The sequence below is a fragment of the Lutjanus erythropterus genome, chromosome 9, assembly GCF_056507025.1.
Source record: "Lutjanus erythropterus isolate fLutEry1 chromosome 9, fLutEry1.hap2, whole genome shotgun sequence".
Classification (NCBI taxonomy): domain Eukaryota; kingdom Metazoa; phylum Chordata; class Actinopteri; order Lutjaniformes; family Lutjanidae; genus Lutjanus; species Lutjanus erythropterus.
The window spans coordinates 37156580-37180982 of record NC_139325.1 but is presented as its reverse complement, the minus strand read 5'-3'; the positions used below and the strand labels follow the sequence as shown (position 1 = coordinate 37180982).

Here is a 24403-nt window from a genome sequence, read left to right as displayed (position 1 = left end):
CAAAGCTTTTTAGTCCATATCAGCAGCTGATCACTGAAACTGTGATCACTATGAGCAGTTTCCACTGTATGCAAACGGATGGAGGAGAGTTTCCAGGAAGATTCTCACCCCAGCAACAGCCTCTTCGCCCTGCTGTCATCTGGCAAGAGATACAGAAGTATCTGCTGCCACCAGCCTGCAGAGCAGCTTCTGTCTTGCAGCCATGAGACTCCCCAATTCATCCTCTGCACTCTACCATAAACAAATGAATTAATTTTATGACTTATTATTTATCTGAGGGTTGTAAAGGGGGAGGGAACAAGGGATGTGGAGAGCCCAGTGGTTGGGTTTGGCCTAGCCCCCCAAAGATGACTAAATCCGTCCCTGGAGATGATTACTTTAGGTAAGACACAAAGATTTGGTCTGACAACTTGTAAATTAGTGTTAACTTCTTAACAGCAATCAGCTGTGAATTTGGTGCCGATCGGGTCTGTGTCTCCTGGCTGGGTTTGGGTCAGACATTTCTTGGTTCTTCATGGGTCCCATTGGTCTGGTTTGGTTCTGGGAAGTGTGAAGGCCTCTAGTAAAAATTCATTGATGAGTGTGATTCCGTTATAATATCCCTGACGTCGGTCAGTTGGTTTGTGATGGAATAATTTTGTTATTTCAGTAAAATGTTAATATTTCCGTGTTTTTTAAAGTTGCTTCGTCAAGCTCAAAATGAATGTTGTTAGGCGTTTTGCCGGCGTAACACAAACTGATCATGAGAAGTGTGTTTATCCTGGAGGACCTACTCAAATGAAAGGGTAGTTGTTCATGATGACTCTTCCTCCTCTTCATCCTCCTCCTCCTCTTCCTCAGTGGCATTAATCACCCCTCATACTCAGGCCCTGAGGAAACCATATCTAACAAGGACACCCGCTTTCTTCTGCCGTTTGATCCCCAAAAGTAAAACTGTGTAAATTACGCAGGGAGAGACAAACCCCATCTGGATTGGAGGCATTAACCCCTTCTGCTGTGATTGCTACACAGTCATTAAGCCTTCAAGAAAAAAACAAAAAGACTAATGATGACTGGCCTTCATCATAACAAGCAGAGAGTTGATTGCATAGCCAGTCGCCTTTCTCCCACATTTTTTATAAAATTACTGAATTATTATAGTAAAAGTCAAGGAAAATGACAGATTATTTCCTCATTTCTTTGTGTCCATATTGATATAAATTGTGATTTATGATTTATTAATTTTCATTTATGATAAATGAGACAGACACACACACTTGAACTGTTTATTTTGCCAAAAACTAATCCAATATTGTGTTTCAGTTCACATTAAATTGTTTCAATGCAGCTATCGGCTTTTACCAAATGGATTTAGGCCAATCTAAAACAAACAAACAAAAAAAAAACATACAGTACAATTACTATAAAATGTACACGACTGAACCAACAGTGACATTTCTATTCTAACTAATCATACACAGTTTAAAATGAAAATAAAATTAAAAACAAACCCAAATCCAGAAGTATTAGGAGATAATACATACATAAAAACAGCATTATTCCTCTGCATTGTGTTGCATGAAAATCCCTTTATTTAAAATAAAGACAATAATAAAAACAAAATTGGTCTGCTATGAAAATGTAATCCTTTTTTTTTTTTTTTTTTTAACTCAGTGAGGCCGTTTCTGTTGACTGGAGGTTTCTGGCTCTGAAGGAGTCTGTTTGTCTTTGGTTTGAAACGGCTGCTGAAATTAAATTCTGTAGCCGTGTCTTGGCCTGGTTTAGGGGACAATTAGACAGCATCTTTCATCAAATAGACACATCATTTCCCAATGCAGTCTTTTCACAGGCCTGTAGCTCAGAGGGACGTGGCTCTAGATCGACCTCTAGTGGACAAAGCTGTCAATAACCTAAAACAGGGATTTTTTTTTTTTTTTTTTTTTGTTTTGCAGAAAAAATATTTTTTACAAGAAAAAAAAAACAGACATTTGGCAGCTGACATGAGCACGATGTGTGTACATTTTTATTTATTTATTTTTTTACAATCTAAAGGGTGTAATACTCAAGTGCTGGGATGTTAAAACCTCAGAGTGTGTGTCTCTGTGTGTGTGTGATCCTGTCTACGTGTCTCTTTGCGTGTGTGTTTAGCTGTTGAGCTTCTCAGACTCCTCCGTCCTCACGGTGGTCAACTGGCCCTCGTGAGTCCCCTCATCTCCGGGCACCTAAGACAGAGAGAAAGATGGAGAATGAGATACCTTGTCTCAAACACAGACTAAACACAGTCTGATTGATGGTTTTTCTAGCTACACGACGGCTGCTTCCTGGTTTCTTATGTTCACCTTTCAGATATATATTAAAAAAATAATAACCTATTATTAAATTATTGTCAACTATTTTGATAATTAATGAATCAGTTTGAGTCATTTTTCAGAAGAAAGTCAAAATTCTTTGATTTGAGTCTCTTAAATGTGAGTATTTTTTCTTTACCTCTTTGACAGTAAACTGAATATCTTTGGGATGTGAGTGAAAGAAGACACTCAAGGACGTCACCTTATTGATATTTTTCTCTTTTTTGACATTTCATGGACCAAACAACTATTAACTGAGAAAATAATCGACCAATTAATTGAAAATAATCATTAAGTTGAGGCCCTGGTTTTGAGTGAAAGCAATTACAGTGGAATTACATTTTAGGACATAGAATCAAAAATGTTTTTTTTCAAAAAAAAGACAAAACAAAAACATTTATAAAAATTTGAGTGTGAACGATATGAGATTTTTCAGACCGATATCAATTTTAGATTACAAATATGGTGGATAATATAGTGAATTTCTGAGCTGAAATAAATGGACTTTTTCTGTGTGGACTGTGCGCTGATTTTGCACCAGCTTGACTATGTAAAGGTAATCAGAAGGCTGTTTTTTAAAAATAATATGTAAGCTGTCAACCAATTGTAGAAATGAACACTGCCAAAATAAAATAAATTATTTAATAAATAAAATAAATAGCTAAATAAACATCAGCACTGTTCAGTATCAGTCCACTGCTAGATAACCCTGTCAGTCAAATAGAAGGAGGCTGTAAAACAAGAGGCAGTTTCTCAGTATTTACACCTGCCAGCGAGCTCATCTTGTTACCATAAATATTTTCTATTTTTGCTAAATCTATATCATAAAGCAGGAAATAATGCTGGGGATATGTTCTTTAATAAATACCAATATGTCTGTGATAAGCTCACATTAGGCCAACATCGAGCTTTAATGAAAATATACAAACACATTTTTATCTTTTTCTGTATTTTAAATGTCTAAAAATGAATTTCACACTGCATATTTATGATTTAACAGTTGATGAAACACTGTAATGTTGATAAGTTAATAATTTAATTCCTTTGTAACACAATGAGAAAATGCCTTTTTTAGTAGATGATCGAATGAAACCAGAGGCATTAATTCTGTATATGCAACGTGCAGTTACTCACAGATACATTAAACAAAAGCCTGATGAGCCACAGACATGTTGCACATTGCATTGTGGGGGAATCTGAATGACGTCAGCCCAAAGTGAAAAGGTGTGACATCATCCAGGAGGGATTCGTCCACCTGGTCGATAACATCGTGTGATGGTGCGTTTGCTCCACCTGCTGGTCAAACAGCAGTAGTGTCTCGTCTGGCAAAGATCAGTGTCGTCATGGTGACTGATTGTCTGACTCAGTGTGACGTCGCCATCTAGTGGTCGCAAGATTAAATGCTACACTTTTCTGCAGCAGGAAAATGTCATGTGTGACTGGAGAAAATACTTCAATCTTTGTGGTGTTAATTTGAGCTTAAAAGCCTTATGAACAGTCACTTTATTTTACAGCTCAAGAGTTTTGTAATTTGATTCTTATCATAACGAGAAAAAAAAAAAGTTTCACGTTTGCATGATCAGCTGACCTGCTGAATGTAACTAAAAGATTTTTCTAGGTTACCTCACCATTTAATTATGTGAAGGAAATCCTGTGAGCTGTGTAACGTGTGATTGAAGGAGTTTCAGGAGACCTTGATGAATTACATCGAAGCATTTGTTGAAGCTCAAAGTAAATCACCATCTAACTGCCTCCCACTTCTGTAGATTTCCTCCTGTCGAGGAGTATTCAGCCTTGGTATTGTGAACTCTGCTTTTCACATTTTGCATGCTCAGGTAAAGCACAAGCCTCCTATATCCTATATCCTCCTACAGCCTCGGTCTCTGCGGGATGGATACAACATTATGAGGACAGCTGCCCCGGCCCAGAGACAGAGAGGAGACGTTGGGACAAAATAAATACGTTTTTAGGAGTCGTAACTGACCCCAAACATGACCAGAGCCTATTACCTTTAGCCTAAAGGAGGAAAATTCCTTCACAAATTAGAATTTAGTAATTGGTAATGTTATCAGTTGAACACTGCCTATATTTTCCCTATAATTAAAATGTATGGTTTGTTGTTAATAAGTTTAATGAGATAACAACATTTTATTTTGTGGGTCCCTCATTTCATAAACATTTCAAAATATATTTCCAGGGAACAACCATGTAATTATAGAGAAAATTTATTTTTTCTTGACATTTCAACCCAAATAATTAATTAACTTATTTCCCATTTATATTAAATTATATTGTATGCTTGCCTGTAGACAAATGTCACATTTTTGCATGTTCAGCTGAGCTTCTCTGCTTTGCCTAAAACTCTCTTCAGTATGGATTTGCCGGGAAGTGAAATGAATCAGTTTGCTAAGTTCCAATCTGTGCTCTGTATATTTTATGACTTTTTGTCCTCTGCCAGTCAGACACCCATATAAGTGCTTCACAGCATCGTGCATCATCAGCATTGATCTAAGAATGGTCCTGAATGCAGTTAAACTGGTAGTTAAACTGTAAGAAACAGTTCTCCGGTTGTTTTGCTAGTTTGAAGGACAGACAGGTTCTCTTTTCCCATCCATGCATTTTTGCATCTTACTAAGGGACGGCCCAATATTTAAGAAAAATAGGCCTACAATTTTCAAGAATCTAAAGGCATGTGATACCAGCTTTCTCAACAGGTTGGTGTAAATTTTGTTATTGTGCAGTTTTTCGTGCTCTCTTTTAACTCTGAGCACCTGCCCTTTTAAAGGTCTCTGCACAGTCCTGGTACTAACTGAACACTGTCTCCATTTTCCCCATGATCGAGACAGAATTATAAAATTATTACCATCTTGTTTTGTCAGACTCACCTCCCAGTAGATGCTGTCCTCGAAGCAGAGGGTGTCAGGGGGAGTACCGAAGATGGGCAGCTTCAAAATAAAACCTTACACGAGAAGAAGAGAGACCGTGTCATTTTCATGTCCATTACAGACACAACAAGAAACAATCTTTTATTTAAATTATATCAGCCAGTCAGTGTTGTACTGGACAGATGAATAAAACTTCATGCTCATCATTAATTTGTGTCTCTCTAGAGAGGGGGCATTGGGCTGTTTGAGTGTTCTTAAATGTGCATTGTTTTCCTTTTGTATGTAGTCTACTTTAATTTTTTTTTGCAAGGTTAATTTACTTCAGTAATGTAATATATTATTTAAATTTTTTTGTAACTAGTACTACTATTTATATTTTTAAAAACACAGGAATATTAGAGGCTGTAAGACACTGTAATGTTAATTAAATTAGATGTGAAAAATGGGATATTAAGGTGCACGTGCAGCACGCATGCGTTAAGTGCATACTTCATGCCACTCCTGCATACGTCAGTACTGCACTTGGGCCACCCCAGTCAAAAAAAGTGTGGAAACGCCCCTCGTCTCCAGCACTCTGCAGCACAAATCTGCAGCCATACATTTAGGTTTCTGTTGCATGTATTTCAGTGTGTGCCTTTGTTACTGTCTGTATCCATGTTTCCATCCAAATGTATCTCAAAAATATGAATAAATGCTTGTTTCAATGGACTACCAGTTATTAGGAGTCGGTTCTTCAGTTGGGAAACCATTAAACGATTGCTGAAGAGCAGGGTGCAAGAAAGTGATGCAATTAAAAGAGCGCCATTCGACCTTCAAACAGTAAAAATACAGGATGAAGTCAGACATTAATGTGAGGAAGGTTCCATCAGATCTGTGTGGAGCGATTATGGAGCCACGAGGAAACTGTCGGAGCAGAAACAGCTAATCAGTCACGTCAGTTAAATGTTCTAATGTTAAAAGTGGAGTAAGAGATGAACAGGAATGAGACTCAACAATCAACTCCGTCTCCAGAGTCACAGAGTCAATGCACATGAAAACACATTGAGGGGTGGGAGTTTACACATGTGTTTTTGTGCTAAAATGTGTTACATACATAAAATAACCTTGGCTTTCTTTCTTAAAAACCACATACTCTGTCATTTATAACATACATCAGCTGTTGTATTAGACTTGTTCTCTCTGTAATGACCTCTGTTCTGAGAATGCACAGTGAAGAGTTAAATAATATGAGGATTTGCTTCTGTAGTTTCCAAAAACACAGTTTAGGGAGTTTTGAAACACAGAAATCCTACCAGCTGAGAAAGTTAATTGTTGAGTGAGTCATTTGTGTTTGTAATTAACCCAACGAGCACCTGCATTACATGATAAAGGATGGTAAAAATCTTACTTTTTAAATCCATGTTAATGAGTCTTCCCTGCAAGTACTAATTTATCTAAAAGTCTAAGCTAATTACAGACCAAATTTGTTTGAAAGTAAAAGTTTGAGAGTTTTTGAGTTATCAGGGAGTATGTTTAAATGTGGCGTTACTGATAAAAGCTTTTAACCACATTAAGCCAAATTTTAACCTAATCTGGAAACTTTTGATCTCCATTCAGTGCTTAACAGTGTGTTGCTCAAATGCTCGTCCAGTGTCCAGTTTAAGAGTGCTGTGAGTGCTTTATGCGAGTAACTGGGTAGGATGTGACACCTACCGACAATGAGCCCTCCCAGCAGGGCGATCCCGAGGGTGACAGCAAGGGAAATGGCCTGAATACCGCCCTGGAAAGACGCCGTAGAATCTCCATCTGCCACTTTAGGGAACACGTCTTTCATACTGGAACACACAGAGGGGGAAAAGAGAGAGAGTTGACACTGCTGGATCAGTCTCACGTTTTTGAGAGACGTATACAAAGATCGGTCTTGGTGACACTGAGATATGAATAATTTAACTAACTGTTCGACTCAAATGACAAAATAAAACACACAGAGGCACAGATGGTTTTTAGATACAGTAAACAGACTTTATCTGCCACTAATGCCACATTTTGACGTCTTTCTTTGCATGTTGACTTTTCACTTAATGAAGAATGTGAGAGGAGCCTGAAGAAAGCTGATATCTGTCAGTGGTGTTATCTGTAACCGTCCTGCGTTCATACCCTCACAGAGTTTATCTTATTCAGTGAAGTGAAAAATGTGGAAATTCAGGACAAACCACTGCCGTTGTTTTTGGTCCCTCAGCTGAAAACAGTCGAGTGAAGGCTTGTCAAAGTCACATGACATGTATCTTCTCATCTCTCACATGCTACAGGCTGATATCACCCATAACCCCTATTAGTAAATACATACAGTATGTAGTTTACAAAGCAGACGCCTTTAGGTGACAGTCGAGCTACGTTTTACCCAACTTATGCGCTTGATTTAAAACAATATTCTGCTTCTGCATTCATGTAAGTACACAAATTTACAGCCTGGTTTAAAATCTTATGTTTCTATCCAGTGGTGCCTGAGCAATGGAGCAGAAGGAGCAGCAAAGATGTGACTTTGCATCCCCACTTTTCATTCAGTAAAACTCATTCCGAGCTGTTTCAAGTCCGTCTTTTTCTTGACTTGACGTTCCAATAAAATAAAACATGTTTAGTATTATCGCTTGGTAAGTGCACTCTCTACAGCACCAAACAGGAAGCAGCAAACCTGGTACTTACTTCAGTAACATCGAAAAAGTCTCTTAAATACACCACACATGTATGATACAACAAGCTGACAATTTAATGAGTCTGTGTTTGATCCAAATGTAAAGTTTTTACGCAAATACAGTTTACCTTTATGGATTATGCTGATGCCGAATTGACAAAAACATGTCGACATATCATGGCCTTTATCTTGAGTTTCTAGGGTTATGTGTAATTACAGACACTTGAGGAATTGTTAATATGTCATATTTCTTGAAGGGAGTTTGGTGTAAAATTTTCCCCCAGAGGGCAGAAGGAGCTTTAGTTTAATTCAAACTGCTAATACGCATATTTTTTTTTTTTACATTTTGTGACCATTACAGAAACACCAGGTAAGTGCTAAAGTATGCTGACCACTGTAGGTTACTTATTTGATAAATACTGTGTGTATTGATTACTAATTGATTACTGATCAGGCTCATTTTCAGTCATTCTCAGTTTCTAACAGCAGTATGCAGAAGATGGTTCCCATTTGTGTGTTTTTAACTTTCACTCACTGCTGAGTACAGAACACAATCAAATTGAAAGTTTTCCTGCCAGACTGATCTTGGACCTCCAACATAACTACCGTGAGTCTATCTACTATGACGCCTTACAGACAGTTTGCAACCAGAAGAATCTGCAAAAAATGTTTTGTTTGCTGTGGCAGATGTGTCTGGTCCCCCTCCCATTCAGATTGATTTTCAGCCAACCTGGATCTGGTGTGACCAATCACAACCTTTTAAAAAATATATGGGGTTTGATATGATATAGATGCATCTACTCATGGATAAGAGGCTCATGCTTGTGTGGGATGTTAACATTAATGCCGTTCTCCTCAGCTGAGCTGTAATGAAAAAATATGCATTTTTATTTTTTCAGGTGAACTGTTTCTTTAAGGGTTTATTTCAACCAAGTGAGGTATGGTGATTGTTGGCCCAATGGACAGACGAACCTAGATGGTTTTAGTGAGTTTCATTTTGTTGAATGATGTTTTACAATGATCTGTGAGATAAAACTACTGTTGCAATATAACAACTGATTCTGGTAAAACAAAAACGATCTTACTCTCGATAGCAAACCTTTACATAAAGTTATCAGATACTTAAAACAACAATCTGAACCTGTCAGTGGAAGAACAAGCACTTCTGTGTCCAGAGGCATTTTGGTCTGCAGTCATTGATGACGCCCTTTGGAAATCAAAACTGGACTGAGTGGTTCCAGACTAATTTGCATTTGTGAATTGGTGTGCCGATGCCAGGCCAGGCACCACGAACCGCCATGTTTACGGACAAGTGTGATTTTCCCAGCCATGAGGTGATTATGGCAATGACAACACAAAAAAAATGTTTTACCCCTCTCCATAAATGTCTGCGGTCGCCACAGCAGCAGTCACCGCTCCCACAATAGCGCCCAGGACGCCGGGCATGCCGTGCAGGTTGTGAACCCCGCAGGTGTCTTGGATCTTCAGTTTCTCCTCCAGGATGGGCTGAAAGGAGGAAAAGAGGCAGCTGATCATGTGGTTCTGTCAGTGTTGTGGATGGAACTGAACACACTTATCCCTTTAATTTATAACATTTGGCGAACACATTCATCCCCAGCTCTTTACAGTTTCACTAATATCCTTTATAAAGGCGGCTCTCAGTGGAAATCAAATCCCACACTACACCCACTTAACTGTTCTCTCATATTTAAATGTAATATCAGGGCTGTGTGTGGCAGATTATTTTAGGTTTGATTACAGCAGTAATGAAATGTATGATTACATACACTCGCTAATATATTCCAGATCCATTAATATAAATAGACTTTCCAGGTGCATTGCTGCCATTTCTTGCCTGTTACCATCACACTGTTATTAGATTTGACAGCAGAAACAATTGAAAACATTAAGCCATTAAAAATCGATTTTTTTCTTTTACTAATTAACTGAAAATTTATGGTTTAATCTTGAAGCCTCTTCCTCTAATTTCTACAGTATCTTCACTGACTTCATCATAAAATATTAAATGCTGAATCATCCTTACTGAGAGGTACTTGAAGCCCAGAACAGAGATGATACCGGCCAAGAAACCGACAATCATGGAGCCGTAAGGCGTCAGCATCATTTCGCCAGCTGTTCCCGCTGCAACTCCACCGGCCAGAGCAGCATTTTGGATGTGGACCTAAAGAGATTGAACAGAGGGTGAGACTTAATCTACTACATTTTTAATGAGTTGTGTTTAAGCATTTTGCAGAGGCAGAGGAGTTTTTAAAACTTTAAAACAACAGTAAAACACAATTTAATCCCCAAACTCACGGTTTAGCTCTGCACTATATAACTGCTACTGGATTGTAACTACTATTGAATACATTGAGGTCTTTTTTTTTCTGAGAAAATGGTGGTATAGCAACGTGGGGGATGTTCCAGTACCTTTAGGCTCAATAAATTGACACTGGACTACTTGTAGGCCTATAAAAATATTTAAAATAAAGTATACACATAATTTCTCTACCAAAATTTTACAAGAGGCCTTTACATTAATAAATAAAATGTACTGAAAGTATAATTGAAGATTAACTGAATAAAAAGTGTTTAACAAATCCAACTAAAATAAATGAGGAGACTTTCTGTCCTGGTGTCTGGGCAGGACACATTAAGGGATTTGAGCCACTTTCAAGTTTAGAAACCACAGTCAGACACAAACTAGATCTCTGATGATCATTTAACAACTTCATATATTCAACTTAAAAATCAGCACTCTCATTTCACACATTAAATCTTGCATGCTGCACGTGAGTTGAAAGGTTCAAGCATGTTGCACAGATGGGCGAGGTCAGCTGTGGTCACAAGTGCAATAAACCACACACATCTATGATGCAGCTGTACACAATGTTTCGTGTACAGAGTGCAGACAGAGCATGAAGCAACCATGGATGGATGATGGGAATGAAGACACAAGAACTTCTTGAGCTTTCCCTGCAGTGTTTTTGTGTACAAACTTTACATTTACTGCCACTAGACAACACTTCACTGCTTATCTTTAATCCCTCTGCTCTGATTGCCAACACCTGTCTACTGTGAGTCTTTTTGCTTTATCTCCTACTTGCACTATACTAAATATTAAACTAAAAATATAACAAATCTTCCTTTTGGTTTCTAATTCTGTAAAGGAAAAGTGAGGAAACATAAATGGATCTGCACAGCTGTAAATGGAGCAACTTAAAAAATGTGCGTAACAGTTGATAAGATGAGACTGATTTGAGCAGCAGGAACAATGAGTGTGGTTCCAACATGTTGCTGCCTCATTCACGCCACATACAGGTGAGCCAGTAAACGGGTGGTATGCATTAGAGACAAGCTGACTCCATTAACTGATTAGCTTGTCTTTACTATCAACAGGCCATATGGTATGTCCACTGAATGTGATTCACTCTGAGGTTTGATCACTATCAGCTCAGGAATGTCTCATCTTGATCTCAGGATGATTTACTGTTGACAGCTGAGCTTGACAGTGATCATACAGTGTTTGACTCACATGAGCCTTCATGTGACTTAGTCACAACTCACTTTTTTCGGGGGGAGGAGTGTATCTTCAGGTGACACATTCATCAGCTTTTATCTTTTGAGTAACTCGGTCATGAGTTTTAAACTCTGATCCACCCTGCTGACAAGACTTCAAAATGTTACAAAACCTCTCTAGATTCTTGTCTTTACTTGAGTACTTCCCTGTCAGTGAGAGAATTTATTACACCTGCTGTCGGGCTGTTTTTATTCTAACTTTCACCTTCCCTGGGTTTTTTTTTTATTGTGAACTGCACTCAGAAATAAAGGTTCTGCTGAGGTTCTGCTCAGAAACATTTGCTTCTGAAGAACTCTTTTTGAAGAAAGGTTTTGTCAAAGATTGTAGAAGAACTCCTTCGAGGATTCTTTGTACTATAATATAAAAGGGTTCTCTGGAGAACCCTTTGGGTGGGTTCTAGATAAAACCCTTGGAATATAACAAGCACCCTTAGAATGTTAAAAGGTTCTGAAGTGAGAGCCCTTTTCAATCCACATGGAACTGTTCCAGTTCGTGAATCTTTTGAACCGTTCTGAACATTTCCACTGAAAATTAACTAGTCTGAAACCTGAAAAGTTGGCTCCCGGCAGGAACCAAACAATAGCAGGTTTTCTTTGGGAACCAAAGTCTGCGTGTCATAATCTACAGGTGCATTCTTCAGCGCCCTCTGTTGATGACATCCTTGATTACAATGGTTCTGCTCAGAACTGGTGGAAATGTTGGCCTGTTTCACTGGATAGCACCAAGGTTCCAAGGATCTTGACTGGAACTGGTTCAAAAATCAGATCTTATTTGGTGGGAAAGGGCCCAGAGGGTTCTTTTAAAATCATTGCACCATACACATGTTCTCTATAGAAGCTGTCATAGGGGGTTCTGGGTGAAACCTTTCACAGATGGTTATAGGTGTAACCCTTTATGTTTCTAAGTTATATATGTTTGTATCTCTAAATCTGTGAATCTTATTTGTCTAATTCATGAGTCTTCATTACTGTTTTTTCTTGATTTGATTTTGGAAATGATAGTATGATAGTGTCCTCACCATGTCCAGCTTGCCGTCGTGCGCTGTGAGGGCGGACATGCCGTAGGTGGACAGGGTGCAGGCTGCCAGGGAGTAGTAGGTGTTCAAGGCTGTGCGGTGCTGGTCGTCTCCGTGAGCTGTGATGGCAGAGTTGAAGCTGGGCCAGAACATCCACAGGTAGATGGTACCTGAGAGGCACAACAGTTAGGGCGGCAGTCGACTGGTTTATCACTACAAATGAGGTTAAAGCTGCATTGGGCAATTCCACAAATTATAGTTCCAAATAGCAGTGACGTGCAACTGTAAACAGCATGCAACACACTCATGTTTACCAGCCAATGTGAGATTTTATGCATGATAATAAACTTAGGACTTAATTTAGGTAAATCCCAGTTAAAGGGGATGGGAGACATGTATATGTTGCAGCCCTTTTTTACTGCTAAAGTCCTTGTTTTGTCAAGTCTGAGTGCAAAAGTTTGCAAATGTAATGACATTTTAAATTTAATAAACAGAACGTTTGGTATAATAAATTTACAGTTTTACAGTTTCTTTTTTTTACTGATAAATGCCCCATTCCTCCAGCTGGCACAATGTTACTGGCTGCTGATAGATTGATTCAAAATACATCTGTTGTCAGGAAAATGTAGCTTAAGTTCATTTTCAATCTTTGGGATTGGAGGCTTATTAAACTCCCGACTCGAATGACTAAAGACCAACCAAAGTCATGAGTCATTCAGCTTAAAGTTAGCGACAGTATTATTATGTACAAATAAAGCTTGTGTGTTGTTAGATGTTTACCAATCATAGCGAACATGTCAGAATGGTACACTGAGCTGTTCCTGTGTTTGCTCTTATCCAGGTTGGGCCGGTACAGGATTCGGGTCACCATGAGGCCAAAGTAGGCGCCAAACGTGTGGATGGTCATGGAGCCTCCAGCATCCTTGGTCTAAAACAAAGTTGATTTTTAAAAATGAGATACGTGTATATTTTATCAACCATTGGTGGCTGATACATTATATAAGATCTTCAGTTACTGCTACACTACATCTGATTTTTGGAACTCACCCCCAGAAGAGACAGCAGGATGAACTCATTGACAGCGAAGAGTGTGACCTCAAACATGGCCATGATCAGCAGCTGGACAGGGCTGGTTTTACCCAAAACAGCTCCAAACGAGATGAGCACAGAGCCGGTGCAGAAATCAGCATTGATCATACTGAAAAAAAAAAAAGAGTTAAATAGAAGACATTACTACAGTTGCTTGTGCAGGGACAAATTAATATTTATGATATAGTTATCAGGGTTGTTGCAAATATCCCATGAAGTATTTTTTACGTCAGTGTTGTCATTTCCTCTCAGCTTAAGATCTGAGAAAATTTAAAGCTGCACTACATCATCTTTGGAATTTCCACTTCAGTTCAACAGAGCATTTTCACTTATTTTAACTCTTTTTGTTTTGTTTTGTTTTATTGTGTTTCTCTCTTACCATGCTTGCCATGGGGGCCATTCAGATGTTGGAACTTTTGCATGCAAATTATTGAAGACCTGAGTACTTTTTAACGTTTTGGTGTAATTAGCAACACTCATGCTACATATATGGAGCTCTTGTCATTGGGAGGCAAAACTTTTCAACATGCTTCAGGATGTGTCTTGCTCTGAAGTATATGAAAAAATATTAACTTAAAAACAAATAGGTGGTGAACAGATTTTGTATGTTCAACATGCTGTTTGTGTATGTGTGTGTGGCCTGTGTGTATTTATACATGTGCAGTATGTTTACCACATACCTCTCCACGCCGATGTGGATCTTGCCTCCATGCATGCCGTGGAAGAAGCCCTGCATGAGCGTGGCCCACTGCAAGGCAAAGGCTGCGATCAGGAAGTTGAAACCCACGCTGCCAAAGCCGTAGCGCTGCAGGAAGGTCATGAGAAAGCCGAAACCGATGAAGATCATCACGTGCACATCCTGGAAACCTGCACAACGTAGAAAATATGGGTTTTGATTATGGAGACTACGAGCTTGAGGACCAGTGCTTTGTGTCGGTTGTGGCCTTTTTGTTAGTTTTATATGCTGGAGATGTAAAATGGGCTGAAATGGTCAGGGGCCCACAACATATAAAACATGAAAGAAAAAGCAGACTGACAATTTATTGATAAGTTGGAAAAATTGTTATGCACAGCTGTAAACATTGAACCTAATACATTCAATCTTTCAGTGTGGAGTTCCACAAGGCTCAATACTGGGACCACTACTTTTAACTGCTACTTTCAATTAAACTTTTTTATTTTATTACTAATGAAAACATTGTAAGCACAGTATTTATTTCCTTTGCTATGCAGATGACACTCAACTCTCTATGAGCAACAGGTGCCAGTCTACGTATCTCTAACATCAATTTGAAAGTGACTCCAAGTTTCCAGCACATTACAGCACAGAGCTTTGTGGCTTATGATTAACTCTACGACTAAACAGTTATTTCCACTATTGAGTAATCTACCAGTTACCTTCTTGATTAATTGAAAAATGGCATTTAAATTTTGCAGGGCCCAAGTCTTCAGATTGCTTGTTTTATGCAACTAACAGTCAAAAATCCAAAGATATTCAGTTTCCAATGATGCAAAACTGAGAAAGCAGCAAACTTTCTTTGGAGAAGCTGGAACCAGAGAATTTTAGCCAACTCAGATGATTAATCATCTGAGTGTCTTGAGTGTCTGGAGCACTTCAGTGAGGATCCCAGTCATTTACATCAACCTCATATCTGCTCCTCAAAAGCCTCAACAAAAACACCCAATCACTGCCAACAACTGAGACACTGGTCTTTGTCATTGAAAACAGCCTGTGAATGAGCACAGTTACATAAGCTTTAGTTAACAGGGACTGTAGGTTCAGCTGTGACTCATGCCTACACAGCGTTACTGTGGAAATTTTATTAAGTGATGGTCATGTTTAGAAAATCAAGACTTTAAAAGCTCTCATATGACTTTATATTATCAAAATAAAGCTCATCCACAGTTTAAAAAACCAGATGAACTCTAAAAACAAGGATGATGAACTCTGTCAACCTGCAGCCTGATGTGTCCTTCTACCCTCATTGTCTTGGTTCACACAGTTTGGGACCACTGCTTCCTAACTCTCCTTATTTGTCCCAGAGTGCCACACACAATATTGCACTGTGCTGGTGCTGCTGTCGCCATGGTGATGTCCATTGGCATTGCTGGGCGGAGGTGTTGCCAGTGTCCCCGTTGGCATTTTGGCCCAGATTCACGCACAGACATCCAGGAGGACACCGTACAATCAATTCAATGACAGGCTCTGCTGGGTAGAATTAGTGTCTAACTGTCATCAGAGTTCTGGCATTGCTGGTAAATGCATTTTTTTTTAGTGCACACTAAAGGCAGCACGGTACCATGCAGGGTGTTGGTCCATAGACTGTATAAAATATAGACATATTCTCAATTATGTCACGCTTAGACTTCAGAAGAACCATTTTAAAGCTCTCAGGCATGTTCTGTTCTGTTTTAAGCACCTGATTTTGAACTGTTCAGAGCATTTCCACCAAAAACGAACTGGTTCGGAACCGAAAAAGTTGGTTGGGAGTCAAAGTTGGGGTGTCATATTCTACTGTGCAGCTGTCAAATGGGACAGACCAAAACAGCGTTTTGCCCATGGACTATTTGAAACGTGGACAGGAGGGTAGGGATCAAATCTCCAACCCTGTGATCAGTGGATGACCCACTCCACCTCCTGAGCCACAGCTGACCTTTGTGTTTCCCCCCAGTTATTTCATGCCTATAGGTTAAAAAAGAAACTTTAAACTCTGAACTCCGCAAAAGTGAACTCTCTACTAATGGATTTCTTATCTTCCTTATCTTATCTCTTCACTTTCTCTTTAAAAGGACAGTTCACCTACAGTAAATCACAAAAAACAGCCTCAGGGGCTAGAAAGACTTAAGTCAGCAAACAAAACTGAAACCATCTGAACTGCTGGATACCACATGGGAAAGAGGTTAATACTTTTGTGATTTGGAGGAAAAGACAGCCGGGCTGAGACTAAAATGTAACATGATTTGAAACTACACCTAAAATTACCTTGACAGATTGTTTCATGCAGTTGCGTGTTCTATAATTTATACTTGCATATATTTATATTTGTCATGGCATAAAGTAAGATAATAGTGAAAAAAAAAATTCCACAATGTCCATTTCACCCTCTCATATGATGTTCCACTCACCCTTCTTGCTATATTGTCAGAACCATAAAGAAATTTGACAATAATCTGTACAAATTCAGTCGCAGAGTCAACCAATACTCCAATCAGGGGCAGCTTTTTTCTTTTTTTTTTTTTTTTAAGCCATTCCAACACTTCTAAAACTACAGGACCTACTTGTCATTTTTTTTAAATCGTGAACAATTCAACAGGAAAGTTTTTCTGCTGTAGGGATCAAACCTGTGACCTCTCTAACAACCACAGGACAGGACACAGGACATCACTCGTCTGCCTCGTTCACCTTCAGGTGATCTGTTGCCCAACAGGCAGACTTGTAAAGCATATTTTCAGTTGACATACCATCCTTATCTCACGAGAACATATGGAGCAGACAATGCATTCACTATAAGACCACCAACACACACAGGATTTACAGGCTGCACATGATTCTGCTTTAAACAAAAAACAATAGTCAGGTGTGTTTGCATGTCTCTGACCTGTTGAGTGTGAAGTTGTCTGTTTATTTTAGTGTTTTGTTTTTTTTTCCAAGCGTGCAGTAAGGATGGAGGATGGAGGTTATGTGTACAGAGCACTGACACATGAAGGTGAACTTCTGTTTCACCTCCCGTAACAGTGAAGGCGTCAAGTTAAAGATTATCTGAAACCATTAAATCTAATGAACCTTTACTCACTGCTAACCTCAGACAGTCTGTCTCCTCTTGTGTGTGTCAGGAGTGGAGGACATCCTGCTTTTTACGAACTGTTAACATCCATTTCTTATGATCTTTATCTATCTATTCATCGTCTAAACCTAATCAAACACCAGCAGCAGGTATTCAAGTCCTCTTTAAACAATTGTTGGTTATGGTTTAGGAATGAACTGAATCATCGGATCATCAGACCATAAGAATGCTAATATGTGTCGCCTACTTTCTGGTTTAGCTCAGAGAATTTCTTAGTGTAGCTGAATTATTCCTCGATCGAGCTTCATTAAATACTCCTGTGTAAGTCATCTGGGACTCCTGAACTCTTCTTCAGTGTCTGAGTGAACCGTTCTTCAGAATTTCCACTACAGTGGTAATGAGGGATGGATAAGATACATGCCACCAGGCCTAACATCTTCACTGGGGGAAACCCTGCAAAGCTGTTTCTTAAGGAAAGTCTTTAACGCTCTGCATGCTTTCTTAAATAGGTGTTTCAGGGGTCACACTCAGACAAAGAACAGAGGTCACATGTCATGCTTTGATACAGACCAGTAACAAGTCAACTGCTCAAGGGCACTTCAGCAGCACTTCTCCTGTTAATCTTGTTTTGACCCTATGCTGTACAAAGAGTGAAATGTGCATGTTAAAAAATACATTCATACTCTAGTTACTACAAATTGGCTGACTTTTGGGAAAAAGCTTACACAGTTGACATACTGAATTTTTTCTCCCTCATGAAAGTTCAGGTCATTCAAATGACTCTTTCCACATCTGGTCCTCCAACCTTCTGTATTATTAGCTATCAAAACTTGACACACACAATCAGCTTGTATCCTGAAACCATGTGTGTCAGTCTCTGTGCAAATATGCATAAGAATACTTTCTTACAGAGTCATTAGATTTAGATCACTTTTAAATAATATTGCCCTTAGTTTTCTGCAGCTTTCTCTCTTTTGTTTGATTTCTCTTGCTGTTTCATGAAATAGTTACAAAACATTTAATGTATAAAATATCAGTAGAATAAAGAAAATCATTGGGTGAAAGAATTACCTAAAATAGTCTAATTAAACATGCTGACATGTGGCAAAAAATATTAGCTTTTAGCGGCTTCGGTTGGTTCTAGTGTCTGTGGCGGCCTGCAAACTCCTGCAGGTTAGTTTTGCCTCAGGTCAGATGCCAAACTTTTAGATGAAAAGTTCAGTGACTGACAGGAAGAGGGTGTGGATGCTGTTCGCCTGCAGGAGGAAGGTTGCATGTTGGAGATTTAAATGTTATTAAGTAAGAAGAGAGAATGCGCCTCTTTACATTCCCATCATTCTCTGCTCTGCTCCGGGACATGACCCCACACACCTGAGAGAAAGAGAGGCTGAAAGCGTCTGTGAAGACACGCCCACCGGCCCTCTGTCATGTTACTCAAGGCTGATTTGTTAAGGTGGAACGGTGAGGAGATGAATTATAGAACGCTATATAAAGTTTTTGTTACAACTGCAAGTGGAAAATGAAAATACACATGGAAATGTGTATTGATTGCACTGATTTGATTTTCCTCATTTTTAAATCATGTATTTGCTGTGGCATATTAGGTGAGAACAGGGTTGAATGATGTCTCCTTAATATTTTAAGTCTGACATCAAACACAAATTTATAAAACCTAGAACATATTCAGACTACACTGCTATAAATTCATTCTTGTATTGATTAAGATTAATAAATGCTGAAAAACAATTAAGTTTTGTCTGTAGTGTGTCAGCGGATAAAAAAAAAAGTGTTTTATGAAAGCAGTAATGAGCATTTTACAGCCTGTAATCAGCAGCCTTTTTCCCTTCCAGCCTGTGAAGGAAAAAGGCTTTTATTCTACACCATCTATTCATATGAATCAGGAAATTAACGATCAATGGATTTGCCTCCATGGGACAGCAGCGGAGTGGAAGACATCTCTGTAAAATGTTCACTCAGAAAGAATGAGACCCGTCCAATTAGGGACACAAGAGCGTTTCTCATCACTTTACTCAGAATAAAACCTTTCCCCAACAAGATGACAATGTTCACCAGCTTAGTATCATCAGATGGCTTATGAATAACATGCCGATTTTCTTTTTTGCATGTCATTTCATGCCATTTAGTCTGTACTGACTTATATTAAGCAGAGACGGTTCGTCATGGTTGTCACTTTTACATGCATCATTCATCTCTGCTTTGTATTTTTGGTGCTTTTGACAGCCGCAGTAGCACCGAAGAAGCGCATTCTTTTCCTCAATTGATGACCACGTACGCAGACACACACTGGGGAGCCTCTCAGCCTCTCTGAGCCGCTAACAGTTAGCAGGTACAACACACGTAACCTATCACACAGAATCGATTACCAAGAGCCATGATTTGAACGGGCTTCTAGTGACTGTCAAAACTCCAGCAGACTCTCTGTGTTTCAGTGCAGACACAGAATATGATAGCTGCTGAGCTATATCACACAAAATGATGACGCTTTATATCCAAAAGGTCAAAGGTCAGCTTCACTGTGACATAATATTGTTTTGCTCTCTATCAGTCTTCTGTGCTTCGCTGTAAAAACTGAAAACAGCATGTTTCTTACCGAAAAAAAACTCACTTAATTAACCTGACACTCCAGATGGTTTGTTACACAGAACTATCTGGGAAGTTGTCCTGTTTGGAAAAGGGCAGGCACTTTCATATGACACTTAGTAGGTGGTTGGATGAACTATCTGTCATTCACGTCTAACACGGGCTAAATTCATTCAACCAATCAGATCAATGAACCACATGATGTCGGAGAGTATCCTCCTCGTGGAAGCTGGATTCATGAGATCACACAAGAACCCAAACCATCTGGTGTGTCAGGTTACTACCAGCAGAGCCAGCTGGAAACTTGAAGCTGCTTCGCAGGGTCAACATTTAATACCTTTAATTAAAATCCTTCAAAGTCTTCACTATTGACATGGATGCAAACTGGAACCTGTCTGGTAGGTATGCGAGACACAACCGCAAGGTGGAAATTCTAGTTTTCACCACGATGTTTGATTTTGAAGAAGGCCTGAAGGCTGATAGGTTTTAAAAATAAAAAGAAATGCATGCAGAGCCAGAGTGTGCAACACTTTTTCCCTGTGTTCTAGTTAGCTCTGATGACCTAGTGCTATGCTGTTTATGCTACAGTGAACCCGGGTCAGTCTGCTCTGATCGGCGTCTCCTTACCTCCCAGGTCACACACTATGTAGCCACAAGGCCACACCCTAATACAGTGGTTTTCCTGTGCACTCCTGCCCCACCACCGTCCTCAGCCCCTCGCCCACTTCTTAGCATTTCTCAAAATGATGCAGTGGGTGGAGTTAGGCTCAGACCCGAGGGTGCAGCTTTAAAATGTACAGACATGTGATGCTAAATGTATTAAATAGTGGCGTACTATATTTACACCATCCCATGAGATTATGTTGTGTTGACAGTTAGACAGAAACCCAAATATTCTGAATATAGAGTTTGTGTAACATGCATGAATGCCATACTTACAGATATGTAAAGATCACTGAGAGAGCATGTAAGAGAGGGTAGAATTATGGTGTTAGAGAGGAACAGTAAGCATCGATGGAAAGACAAAAACTGTTTGTGAAATTACAATAAAATTAGACAAAAAGGATTCACTTGAGAGTCCACGCCCCAAAAACCAAAAGACACTACTGTTTGTGGTGGACAAAATATCAAAGAATTTAATCTTCAGGTGTGAAAACTTTACCTCCCCTTGACTTTTTTTTACGTCACATATGATGTAAAAAAAATGGCTGTTTAATCATCTATTATCTGTTCTCATTTTCTCATTTGAGACCTGTATCTGAGTGTTGAAACAACATAAATAACCTAAAAAGGTTTTAAGTTAAGTGACTTTTTTTGAGAGACTTTTGCCATCTGAGAAAGATAATGGATAAATATTGACAAATTCAAAGTCTATTTTTTTAATTTATTTCCATGACTTTCCGAGCTGTATTTATGTTACCAATTCTGATATTTGCTGCATGTCCTAAAAAGGAAGAGGCAGAATGGCATCATGGGGATTGTAGTCAGTGTCTTTTCTCCAATTGCAACCAAGCAATTGGTTTTAAAATGAAGGATAAACTGGATGGATTAGTTGAACTAATTAATTTTTTAAGTATTTAGTAAAGTATTTTACAAAAATATACAATGTGATAATACTGACAACACTAATCTGTGCAATGTTTAAAAATATAGAAATTTTGCAATTTTTTAAAATATATATGTGTTAAAGCATTTATTCTTGTCTAGTTGTCAGTGTTTGTTAAGAAAGAGTGATGTACAGTCTTTTCACTTGAGAAAGTCTGCCTGATGTTTCATCTAAACAGAGTACAGACTGAGAATCAAAGCCCCACTGTAACCTCTGACCCTGAACCCCCGAACCCCCACAGGACACTCACTTGGGTAGCGGTAGTAGAAGTCGTTGTCATAGTCAGGGTGGGTCTGGTTATGCCATGCCCTTGCATCTGTCTCATGGTCGTACTGCACCAACGCGCCAAAGAGGATGATGAGGATGATCTCCAGGAAGAAGCAGGTGATCGGCAGTTTCAGCCGCATGTTGGTTGCTGCGTCCGTCATGTTTTCCTCCCAGTGAGATGAGGTGGAGGGGGTGAATGAGGCTCGTTCTTAGAGTTGGGGATGAGAGGGATTAAAGATCCAGCACAAAAAGTTAGACACACTCTGTCTCTCTCACACACACCCAGGGGTGTCCTCAGTGCAGAGACAGGAGACTGGTGTGTGTGTGTGTGAGGGTGGAAGAAGCAGCTCGCAGACAGACACAAGAGCTGGTCTTTCATGTGTGTTTTTGTTCTGCTGGGTCACACCTACTGGATCTGCCTCCTCCACCATGAATAATGCGGGCTCATTCTGAGCCCCACCCCTCTGCTACTGTACTTTTTAAGGTGGTCTGAAGTGCTGGAGCTCACCTTATAGGTCAGTAACAACCAATAATCCATCAATGTGTGGCTGGAACTCTATTTTCGTGATTTGTGTTCGGGGGTTTTATCAACTCATCAGCTACTTTGGGGTCGACTAGTCTTGAGAAATATGACTTTAGCCAGAGGCATCAATTATGCCTCATTAATCACTAGGTTTCTTTCCATCCACATAGTCACATGTATTTTACATTTGTGCAAAAAAAAAAAAAAAAAATGGAAGTGGAAATGCAAACATTTCAACAAAATCATGGAATATCACACAAAACTTTTTACACTTTTACAGTACAGGTGGTAAAGTGGTGTAATGATCCAAGCAAAATGCAACAAAAGCTGTGTTGCACAGGACGTGTATTACTTGGGGACCTCTAGTTGTCTTGTGCAAATCTGCCCTGTCCTTAATTTATTTAAATCAGAAGAGCCTTCATTCTGAGCAGACGAAGTATATTTAATTGACATGTGCACAACCTGGTATGTGGTACGTCTTTGGTGATTAAACCCCATCGTGACGTCACCATGTATAAGGAGGTAGTGAAGCCACTATTAATGTAGGACACTGGTGGTGCTGAAGGGTTGGCTGAAGATCAGGATGTGATGAAGAATGGACTTCTGATGGGCTCTGGATATGAAGAACTGGAGGTGAACGGGGCGGAGGAGTTTTGCAACGATTCTGCAGTGAAATTACAGCTGACGACAACGGAGAGGAGAACAGATCTTAAAGTTTGATGGCAATGACATGATTGGCTGATGGAGATGGTAGCTAAATCTGGTTAGTTAACTGAAAAGCAAACACCTATAATCAGCTGATAAAGTAAGAGAGAGAGGGAGAGTTGTGAATGAATGAGGCGTAAAGATGGTCTTCCTGACTGAACTTACACTGATGTTTTAACTGTTTTCTGTTGTCAGACGACTGAACAAATATGAAATTTGACTGTGGCTCAGAATATGCTGAACAGAAGTCAACAGTTGTGCAGTGAGATCAGCTATACTGATGTTTGAAACAAATCACGAGGAGAGTTAGCTGCAAATGTGTATTTAGAGTTCTTTTGGCCACTGTCTGCATGTATTACAAGCATAAACTAGTTTATTAATTTGGCCTCTGAAGAACAGACATGCTGATGTTACACAGAACGTTTACATCAGTTAATTAAACAAGTTAATTCCTGTGTGAATGTGCTGTACGAAACTCAGATAAGGAAGTAAATTGTAAATCACACCTTGTAATACCTGTCCCATGCAAATAGAGCTAAAAATGTGAATTGGCAGCACCTACTGCTTGTCTTGATGAACCGACTCCTAATTTTCACAGAACAGTAGTTGACAGAAACAAGATTTCATTTGAATTTTCCTTTGCTGATTTCTTTAAATTTGGTTAAAGTTTGCGATACATTTGGGCAGAAACTTAGCTATTGTTTGGCAGCAATTCTGTGAATCAAACAACTCTGCCAAAGGATGGTAATGTCTTCTGTCTGCTCTGCAGGAAGCTAATGTTGAGACTTCAGATGCTAACTCAACATTACTTTCCCGATAAATGCAAGAGCAATAATTAAATACACAACGCTAGCTCAATTAGCTAGCAGAGGTTAACTTGAAGGTATTTTCAGTGTTGTAGTCAAAACCACCTAAACCGAGACCAAATCATGACCACGATCGGAGTGCACTGAGACCAGGACTAGACCAGGACTTTGAGGGGTTGAGACCAAGTCGACACCACAAAGACAGGAGAGAATGAATCAAGATCAAGACCAAGTTCAAGTTCAAATGAAGTGAGGAACTGTTCTTGCTAATGTTATTTCAGGATAACAATGAAGTTTTAATGCACATAAAGCTACACAGATCATTATTAAGATATTCATTTGTATGTCTTTTCAAGGAATTTGTTGATTGTAATAAAAAGATAAAATAACTACTGCAGTATTCTTTATGCATTATTTGCTGGCAGTGAAATGGTCACGCAACTTGTTGGAGAAACCACAACAGCGTAGATGATTGACTGCGCCTTTCACAGTCGTGGTAGAGAAAGGATGGTGGTGTCTTTAAGGAGAGGACATATATCTTTA

The 24403-nt window shown here is 39.2% G+C and overlaps 1 protein-coding gene across 1 annotated transcript; it reads right to left on the bottom strand.

Annotated features, from left to right (window-relative positions):
- Positions 1-1251: 1251 nt before the first annotated feature.
- Positions 1252-22237, bottom strand: rhbg (Rh family B glycoprotein). The gene is made up of 10 exons (XM_084727489.1): positions 21810-22237; positions 14248-14434; positions 13526-13676; positions 13259-13406; positions 12482-12648; positions 9928-10065; positions 9256-9389; positions 6905-7026; positions 5213-5286; positions 1252-2201 (listed from the first exon to the last, which is right to left on the bottom strand). The coding sequence occupies exons 1-10, from the start codon at positions 21985-21987 to the stop codon at positions 2124-2126; spliced, it is 1377 nt and encodes a 458-aa protein (XP_084583615.1). The 5' UTR covers positions 21988-22237; the 3' UTR covers positions 1252-2123.
- Positions 22238-24403: the final 2166 nt, after the last annotated feature.